The following is a 9,991-nucleotide window of genomic DNA, read 5'->3' on the forward strand; positions in this document are numbered from 1 at the left end:
GTGAGATCATTATTGTCTCTCTCTCTCTCTGTCTGTCTCTCTTTATCTATCTATCTATCTATCTATCTATCTATCTATCTATCTATCTATCTATCTATCTATCTATCTGTCTATTTCTTAGACCAACTCAGATGAAACTAATGTGGATTTGCCCACCCCATCAACCAAAAGGTGAGTTACTCTGTGGCAGTGGCAGTTGTTTTAGATAATGCATGACTTTACTTATTGGAATACAAATGCCAAGAATAATTGCCAGCTATCAGATGAAGTGAGGAGGATGAGAGAGAATAGAAAAATAAAGAGCATTAAAAATAAGAAGAAAAGCGAAAATTGTTTGTAATTTAGTGAATTAGGCTCTAAGAGACACTGGAAAGGAAAAAGAACATTTTCCTGTCTAGTATGTCAAACGAGAAAAGTGATTCTCCCTTGTTACTTGTCAACTATAAACTCAAAAGCCGTAATTGTCTCAGCACCAGTCCAGTGCTAATCATTGTTGTTTTCTGAGAAATGACTCTTTATTTGGTAACTTTGTGAGAGACAGCGAAATAATTAAAAAAAAAAAAACTATTAGAGTAACTGAGTCATTTGCTGAATTCACACTTTATTATAAACATCCCCTACTGTGTATTTCAGTATGGAGAGCTGGGGCATGGCAGAAGAGGAGATGGAGGACAGGGATTGGCCGGAGCTGTTGAGTGATGTGTCTGTGGTGGGAGGGGCAGGGGCACGGAGCAGGTATGCCCAGGTTGAAGAGGGGTCAGGGGAGCAGGCACCTGGGCGTCGACATGACCTTTAACCCTGATGACGATGAGGGGACTGACCAACGCAACAAATATTTTACCTCTTCAGGTAACTGCAGCAGGAAGCCTTTTAAACCAGCTGCACAGGCCTGATGTTTAAACTTGTAGTTTGTTTGTTTGTTTGTTTTTTTGAGAACATAAGTGTAAATGTGGTTGTATTATTCCACTGTGTCCCGTGGGAGTAATGAAGTCCAAACTGAAGTCTTGCTTCTTTTCACTCACAGATGAGGATCTAATCAAACACATCCTGGCAGATGGGCAGAATTTCTTTCCTCAGGCAGATGAAAGTGAAATGGCTGATCTGTAAGTTTGATCTCTGAAAAAGCAACACAAGAAAGCATTAGCAGCATCACCTGGAATATTTGCAGACTTGCTTTATTTTAATTGCATTGTATTTTGTGTCAGGTCGAGCATTTTAGGAGATAAGACTGAAGTGATTCTCCTCCAGAAACTGAACGAGCCTCCTCCAGAATCTTTCAGAAGGGACCCACCAAAAACTGCTTTCACCTCCAACACAGGTGTGTGTTAAAATGTGTGTGTGTGTGTGAGAGAGGGAGAGAGAGAGAGAGAGAAGAAAGAGAAAATATTTAACAAACATCTTACTTAAAGCTGTGAAAGAGTAACATAAGACGAGCTTCCAAGAGATCACGATTAACCACATTCATGGTCAGAGCACGATCAGCCAATCAGATGCAAGGATTTGCCTTAATTGTGGCAATTGTCCATTCAATTTTTTAAATCTTTAATCTCCAGCAGCAATTTAAATGAGAACTTGACAACATTATAACAGATGTATAATATATGACTAATAATATAACAAATAAACAAATAACAAATAAAACTGACTGAAATGGAGGGAAAATTAAACCCCAAACTGGAGCAGGAATGAAATTCTGTAGACCAACTAGTTCAGTGAAAACTCATTTATAAGGTTAAGGTAGTACCATGTTTATAAGTGTTGCAGTAAAGATGTATGTGAAGTGATAGGAAACAAAATCAGCACCAGTTTTTTTCTTGTTGTATTCCTCCATAATGAAAAAATCTTGTGTAACATTCGATCAAATGTTCAGATCAATGCAAATGATACTACATTTTGCTTCAGACGACACATTACTCATCATGACCAATGATATTTTGTCACGTCACACCAAAACATAAGATCTGGTTCTCCCTTAAATTTAAAAGCATTTTAAGTCCTAAGAACTTTGATAAAGAACTTTTCTGCTTGTTTGAAACTAGGAGGAGTAAAATCGATGGATGGAAGTGGTTTCCTCTTTGTGTTAACATTCCCACTGCTTTGGTCCAGGATGGTTCTATCAAGCAAAATGACAGCAAGGTCTTTTTAGTCGATTGTAAATTGTGTACAGGTACAAATGTCTTTACTCTGCCAATTGCAGGAAATCTGAAATACCATCACAATAATAAAGTCTGTGTAAAAGGACTACAAATTGGACTCCAAGCGTCATCTGGAAATTGTTTGCCTCATAGATCAATTATCTGCAAAACTGTTGTGCTGTTACTCTGCATGCTTTACTCTTTGGTTAGTGTCACAGGGGGACATAAATCACCCCAGTTTTAGGATAAGACTGATAACCCTCATTAGGTAAAGAGCAAAGTTTGATGATCACTTTTAGAGAGAAAGAAAGAAAGATGAGTAATGAGTAAGACTTTTAATCAGTAATGAGCCCTGTGCTGGTGGCTGTGTGTCTAGGCCATTATAGATATGTTTTGATATAGAACCAGAGTATATGCATCATGCTCTCATTTTGCTGCCCAAATGTTTAATAAGAAAAACAAGTCCTTTATTTTCAGAGAAAAAATAAATTGAAAAGGCACACTTGTTTCAGCATGGGGTCCAAAGTTCTTATGCCATTATTTTTTCTGCTTTGGGAAACTTAATTGTTTTGTTAGTGACTCCATTTGTTGAAAGAAAAGACTTAAGAGTCCTTTGGGTAAACACTTGAAACGTTTTAGAACTTATTTAACTTGCCAAGTGTGAAATAACCTTCAAATCTTATCTGGTCAGTATAATTAAAATGCAAATTCCACATTTAAAGAGTTAATTCTTTGAATTAAAAATGCATATACTCTCAGAAGGTCCCTTGCTTTATATCTTACTTAATATTGCTTGATCGTTCCTCTGTGTTTCATCTCTGGGACCTTCATTTCCTCTCTGGTCTTGATCCTTCATTTTTCTTTTCCTTTTACAAAGCTCTCTTAATTCAATTTCCTCACTCCCCCCCCCCGAACTTTTCTCTCCCCACTCCAGTTGTGACAGACGTGTGTCGCCCCAGACGGTTCCCCCCTTGGTGTGGATGTGCCGCCCTGTGGGGCAGCTGGGCAGGGATTGCTCTAGCAAATGGAGTTTCAATTTGGGCGGGCCACGGGTTCAGTCAGAGTGTGGCCATGATGTGGCTCATCTCCTGTTTTGCCAGTTTCCTGTGCTCCTGTCTACTGTTGGAGCCCATCAAGGTGAACAAACAAGCACACATTAATATTCAGTGATGCTGGTAAACCACACACATACATATTATTTTCTACATTTACATCATGGTGCATGTGTTTTGTTAGTTTGTATGCCATTACAATGGATCAAATCATTACGTATAATCTGAAAGGTCTTATTTGTAGTGATGAACCCACATTAAGTTACCACCTGATTCTGCACTTTCTCTCATCACTATTGAGTGATCTTCTTTCAGCTCACATTTACTATTTTGGTTCACTCTCACAACTCTTAGCAATCCCATTCTCTGCTGCAGAGAGCAGCAGTTTCTACTCTGATAAACAAAATGTTTACTACTTGTTCAGCACCAAATAGCAGACTGAGTTAGCAACTAGCTGGTGAACACAGTGGAGCATTTAGCAGCTAAAGAGACAGACATTTCCCTGCTTAGGAGTTTAGGAGCCCAAAATCAGAGCAAAAAAGGAGTGAATAATGGAAAGTCAAAAATATGACTGATGAGTTAATGCTGATGTTGCGGGCTGTGTGAATAAGAACACTTTTACCATAACAACTTTATAAGTTGATAATATTGTGATATGTTTACAGTTTGTTGTGCTTCCCCCAAGTGACCAAAAAAATCAGTGGAGGCAGGTTTAAAGAATATCTCATTCTCATTCATTCATTCTCATTCCACTTTCGTGCTTGGGGAACACTTAGGAGGGATTCAAAACACACTGACTTCAGGCTGAAAATGAGGTTGTTTTTCTTTATTCCTGAAAAGAGAATTTCATACACACGAAATTGATTTCATACACACACCCACAATTTCTTTTGACTGAGTTCCCATCTGGGTGTAGTCATGTTAACACTTTGTATCTCAGTTGAGTTTTTCCTATTTTCATTTCAGCTGATCAGTATGAATCATACTATCCATGTTGAGTTGATTAAATTCAAGGACCTCTTGAGCTTTGAAACAATTTCCAAACCTTATTGCTCCATCGCTCCCCTGTACCCCCTGTCCCGCAGGTGTTGTGTGAGGCAGCTTACTATGCAGTGTGCGTGCGTCGCCTGCGTCCAGAGGACCAGGACGTGCTGGTGGAGTTCCCCCGTGTGGAGAGAGTGGTCCAGCGGGTCCCCAGGGTGAGGTCCCCACGGGGCTTTGCTCTGTCCCAGGCACGGCACCAGGCTCGCAAGGTTCACATGCTGCACACCATGCTGAAGGTGAGTCAGCAGATACACTGAGTTAGAGAGATGATGCTGGAGGCTGTTTTTATATTTGTACTGTTGTACACATTTAAAGCTCTATGTCTTGTTTGATAACAAAATATTTGGTTCTCATTTTCAGAATTTCCTGGTTTACATGTTTTTCCTGTTGGTGGTTTTACTTCTCAACTACTCCGACTCAGCCAAAGACACACACAGCCTGAGACTGCGCACTCAGCTACAACAAGCCCTGCACACACCTGAGTATCACAACATCAGCAGGTATACACACACACACACACACATGCACACACACACACAACAGGTTCATAATTTGACCACATTCTTTGAGGTACTGTGCTGGTTTCATTTGAAAAAAGTGATTTTTTTTCGTTGAAAATGTTAATCTAGACTTATTTAATAGTTTGTTCCTTTGAGAATAACTTCTCATTTTTCAGTGACCCTCTAATTGTCTGTTAGTAAGACTTGAGTATTATTTTTGGCAAACACACAAACAGTTTGTCAGGCCATTAAAAAATAATTTTTTGGCCGCTCCCATGACTGTTCCCCAGTTTTTCATTCTGTTTTTGCTCTCAAGACTCGACCTGCTTCTGTTATTTTATGTAAACCAAGAGAGAGCAAGTTTCAAAGGAAAAAGTCTCTGGTGTCCATAATTTTTATTGATTTAGAACTAGATATTAGAACTAGTGCTAAAGCAATTTTTAGTCAAATATATACCCTTAAGATTTTCTTTTAGTGTGTTTGACAACAACGTTTGTGACCCATATTTGTCTTTTAGCCGAAATGATGTTTTGATGTGGCTCAATGACTCCCTGTTGCCACGGCTACTGGATGACTCTGCCCTCCTGAGAGACACAGGAAGTGTGTTACTCGGTACAGTGAGGCTCCGACAAATCCGCGACACACAGGGTAAGATTGAAGCGATGGTCACTGAAGCTTCTTGGTCTGACAGAAAATCTCTATCTTCTCTGGACTAATGAAAAATATATATCTTTGTACTTTTTCTTTGTTTCTTTGTGTCTGTCTTTTTTTCAATTTTATTGAGTCAACTGCATTCAATTTTTCATGTGTAGAATCACAGGTACTCCAGCAGGTGTTATTATAGCCATCTCTGAACATCTGTGTGCTGAACTCATTCTCTTTCACGTTTCAATTCATCTTTCTATGGAGAGTGATTGATTAATTGATCTTGTTCAACTGTAGTTTTTTTTTTTTTTTTTTTTTTTTTTTTAGTTGTAGGTGGCACCAGGGCAGGAAGGGGCTGGTTTACATCTCCAACTAAATCTGAAAATGTCACTGCTTTTGGTGCTAGTGATGCTAACTGGTAAGAAAAGGACTGGAAACCTAACTGTAACAAGGCAGGCATTAAGTTAACTTATTGGTTAGATGTAGTATGTGTTTAACATCTGGTTTTCTTTGATGTGTTATGTTCACCTTTCCAGGATGTATAACAGTAGCAGCGTGGTCCATGAGCTGAACAGAAGCCTGGAGGAGGCCTCTTCCTCCTTACAGCAGCTGCAGCAGCTGCACTGGCTTGACTACAGGTAATAAACAGGGAAGGACTGAAGACATTTTAAATCAAAGCTATAGTACAAACCAAAACTGAGCATAACGACATACCACTGCTCAGCCAGATATTATTATTAGTGCATAGGTCAAGGCAGTAAATTCAATATAAACACAAAAGAGTTTACTCTCATATTATTGACCAGGTTGTTCCAGAGTTCAGGGGCCAGATGTAAGGGAGTGGAAATCAGGCTCATGTGCATGTGTGCACAATTTCACAACGATTGGAATAAAACAGAACCATGCGTGCTCGAGGCTTTATAAATCTGGAGTGGAGTTTTTAAATTCCCCGCAGTGCAATTTGCCCTACAGCCTGTAGTCATTAAAAAGTTGCACAGGAAAATTTATCAAACATCAAACATTGAAATAAAACATGGAGAACAATCCAGTGAAGAATGTTCTAATAATGAAGGCTCGCTTTCAACAACTGTTCTGAGAATAATTACTGATGGCATAAACAAAACTTTAATCCTGTTAATACCACATGTGGTGTTAGGTCGCAGATATTCAGCTGGGAGCAACTGAAAGTCAATAAAAATGGGTGGTGAAGGTCTCTGACAGAACACTGAACTGTATCTTCTGAATAAAAATGACTTAGTGCTTTTTTATCTCTACTATGAAATAAAACTTCCTGTGATGGAAACACCCTTATTAGATATTAAAATTGGTCCCAGGAAGTGACTCTGAAAAATCTTGACTCCTGATGTTATCTTAGTCCATTAATTGTGTGGTTTTTTTGGGTGTGTTCACAGGACTCGTGCTGTGTTTGTGGAGTTTTCGCTCTACAACATCAACACAAACCTCCTGGCCGTCTTCTCCTTCCTGTTTGAGTTCCCGGTTTCTGAGCGTGCCCAGTCCAGTCTTGACCTCCTTGTCATCACTCTGTGGCCAATCACAGGCCTGGACCTGCAGCTCCTTCTCACGGTAACCCCTGACAACCCCTCTGTCACTGCCAATAATTACTATAATAATAAGTGCATCTACTATTTACCCCTAAGCTGCAACCCAATCCTTCACCCCAACATCATTGTTTTAACACACATCTGCAACGAAACTTTGTGCCTTGTTTTCCAGATCGTCCTAATCATCCTGGTGTTGTATTTCCTGGTGCGGGGGATCTTGGGCTTCCTCAGAGAGGGCTACAGGTACCTGCTCTCAGCCTGGAGAGTCCTGGGCATCTGCAAACTGACTCTGGCGGCATCTGTGTGTGGGCTGCACCTGAGCCGCTGCACCATGGCCAAGCAGCAGTGGGGCTCATACATGAAGCACCCACGGGACGCCTTCACAGATTTCTACCCCCTGGCCAGGCAGAGTCAAATGTACACAGTCATGTCTGCTTTGCTGCTGTTCATACTGGTGCTAAAGGTAAGAGAGGCAGACAAAGGGGGAGCAGGGCTGACTATAAACATATTAAAGGATAAGTCTTGTTTATTACAACTTTGGTTTTATTTAATAGTTTTGGTCATCAGTTCTGTTAGTAATAACAACAGTGTATTTAGCCATTAGTCATCACTAAAAACAAGTCAGATGGAACAAGACACACAAGCAAGCACCCGTGTTAGCCAAATTTATTTAGAAGAGAAAACAAGGTCAAAGTATTACACTGTCTATTGTTAACATCTGTCACTATTACAAACACACTAATGAGCCACATCATTGCACTGCACTTTATTTGAGGTTGCAGCAATAAGAGTGTATTAATCCCCGGCTGAAAATAGTCCCTCTACAAATATTTACACCAGTTTGAGTAACATTTTCTAAAAAAAACTACAGTGTCCAGCTGTCTAAGAAATTTATTTTCCTTTTAAAAAATGAACCTATAAATTTGTGAGATATTTTTAGAAAGATTTATGTCTTCATTGAGCCAATGGGCTTCTGAGCCACAGGCCGAGGTAGGGAAGTCAGGAAAGTACTGGGTGGTATTCAGAGACTATTACAGATAGTTTTACCCAAGTTTTACCTCCAGATAAAGTAAACAGTTTGTTTCTTCAGACACTGCTAATTTTATCAAATATTTAAGTGAGTAGTGATTACTTTGGTGATTGTTTTAGGTCAGCTGTAGCTCAGGTGGTAAAGTCAATAGTCCATCACTTGTAAAATTGGTGGTTTGATCCTCAGTCTCAGCTCCTCCTGTTGAAGTGTCCTTGAGCGAGACACCTCAAATTTCTCCCAGTGTGTGTAGGTGCTGGATTTAAGTCTTTTGCTGAAAAACTCTGATGTAATAAGTACAGTGTAACAGCTACAAGTGATGGCCACGACTATGAAAATAAAGCCCAAGTTGTAATATGTTGTAAGTTTTCATCTAATACCTGTGATACATTTTTACTTTGTTGTAATTCTCTCACACAAATATTCCTGTTCTCTCTCTCTGATCATGCAGGCGTCCCACCAGTTGCGGTTTCTCAGAGAGTGGGCCGTGTTTGGCAGAGCTCTGCGGCGCTCAGTCTGGGAAGCTCCTGGGAGTGGCCCTGGCATTACTGCTGTTGATGCTGGCTTATTCACACACAGGACACCTGGTCAGACTTTTTCTCTTGTCTGCTCCTTCTGTTTCTCTCTCACTGAGCCTCTCCCACACACACAAACACACACTAAACATAACATAAGCTTGTACATAGTACACAATGTACTAGTAAATGATCTTTTCAAAATCTGTCCATGCATGTGTTTGCTCACCTTTCACTGGTTATATTTGATTCTAATGCCTTTCTGTACAGTCCAATAAACCTTCACGTCAGTACAGACTGCATACTACACACTCATCTTTTTTATTAGAACAACTACAATAACAGCCTTACTCTCTAGACTGTGCTGCCAAACAGCTTTACTGAAAGAAACCGTCTCCACTGTGTACATAATAATAATAATAACACAATGATACTCAGCACCTTTTATTTGACCTCTATGTAACCAGCGTGCTCCTTTGAGACATGAGACCTGTTTTTCAGACAGCTCTGTCAAAACGCAAGAATTACTGTTACATGAACTAATAGTAACAGAGGAAGGAAGAATACGAATATATATATATAATAATAATAAATGATGGATAATGATAATAAAAAAAAATTTCAACAAAAAAATTTAAAAAAAAACTACTATTGTGTCACTGATGAGAACCTTCTCTTAAAATTGTTGCCTTTTTAAATTTTTAAAAATTTTTTATGAAGTGCTTTACTTTTGGTCATGAGGGTTGATTGTTTTAAACAGGACAGTGTAAAACCTGGTTTCAAAAATTTGCCTGGATCCATCAGTCCATGTCTGTGACAGACCTCTTTCCAAACGTAACCTTCCAAAACTCAGCTGAAGACGTTCTCCAGGAGCTTGAAGAAGAGAACAACGCTGTAGCTTTTCTTTTCAGCTGTTTTTAGTCCTAGTCTCCTATTGATTTCAGTGTTTTTATATTTTATTTATCATAGTTTTTATTATTTATTTTTCCTATATTTTTGAAGCACTGCGAGGAATCATCTGTTAAAATTTTTTCTCCGCTCTGTCTCCTTGGCTCTAGCTCTTCCACTCTGTGTTGGACGGCTACGGCAGCGTGAGCTCCGCCTGTCTGTCTTTGTTGGGTGCTGGTAGGCGAGGCCTGTTATCGTGGCGTCCTGACTGGACAATGACTGGCCCCTCTAACACAGCCTCCTCAGCTTGTGTTCCATGTGAGCTTCGCTGTGTTTCGGCTGGTGTTGCTTTGGTTGGTCACTTCTGTGCTATTGAGGAACTACCGGCGTGCACGAGCAGAGCTGTACCGACCAGCTGTGGATCTCCAAGACTACGAGATGGTTGAGCTGTTCCTCAGACGACTCAAAATGTGGATGGGACTCAGCAGGGCTAAGGAGGTATATTTTCATATGTACAACAAGCTCTCAGCAAAGAAACACAATAGTTTGAACCATTTTTATAAACATTTTGCTGGGACAAAATATGACAAGATCCTCCATCTTCTCTTTTGTCCTCTCCTTAG

At 39.8% G+C, this 9,991-nt stretch overlaps 1 protein-coding gene across 1 annotated transcript in view; it reads left to right on the top strand.

Annotated features, from left to right (window-relative positions):
• Positions 1-9,991, top strand: part of pkd1a (polycystic kidney disease 1a) — a 66,408-nt gene that overhangs the window by 52,939 nt on the left and 3,478 nt on the right. Inside the window, 17 exon segments of the mRNA XM_018664648.2 lie at positions 122-171; positions 634-726; positions 728-849; positions 1,025-1,103; positions 1,206-1,318; positions 3,070-3,272; positions 4,273-4,467; positions 4,592-4,731; positions 5,249-5,379; positions 5,704-5,794; positions 5,913-6,014; positions 6,789-6,960; positions 7,111-7,401; positions 8,417-8,488; positions 8,490-8,552; positions 9,539-9,678; positions 9,680-9,866. Of these exon segments, the coding sequence (XP_018520164.2) occupies positions 122-171; positions 634-726; positions 728-849; positions 1,025-1,103; positions 1,206-1,318; positions 3,070-3,272; positions 4,273-4,467; positions 4,592-4,731; positions 5,249-5,379; positions 5,704-5,794; positions 5,913-6,014; positions 6,789-6,960; positions 7,111-7,401; positions 8,417-8,488; positions 8,490-8,552; positions 9,539-9,678; positions 9,680-9,866 (2,244 nt within the window).

The sequence above is a fragment of the Lates calcarifer genome, linkage group LG5 (assembly GCF_001640805.2).
Source record: "Lates calcarifer isolate ASB-BC8 linkage group LG5, TLL_Latcal_v3, whole genome shotgun sequence".
NCBI classification, from domain to species: Eukaryota; Metazoa; Chordata; class Actinopteri; family Centropomidae; genus Lates; species Lates calcarifer.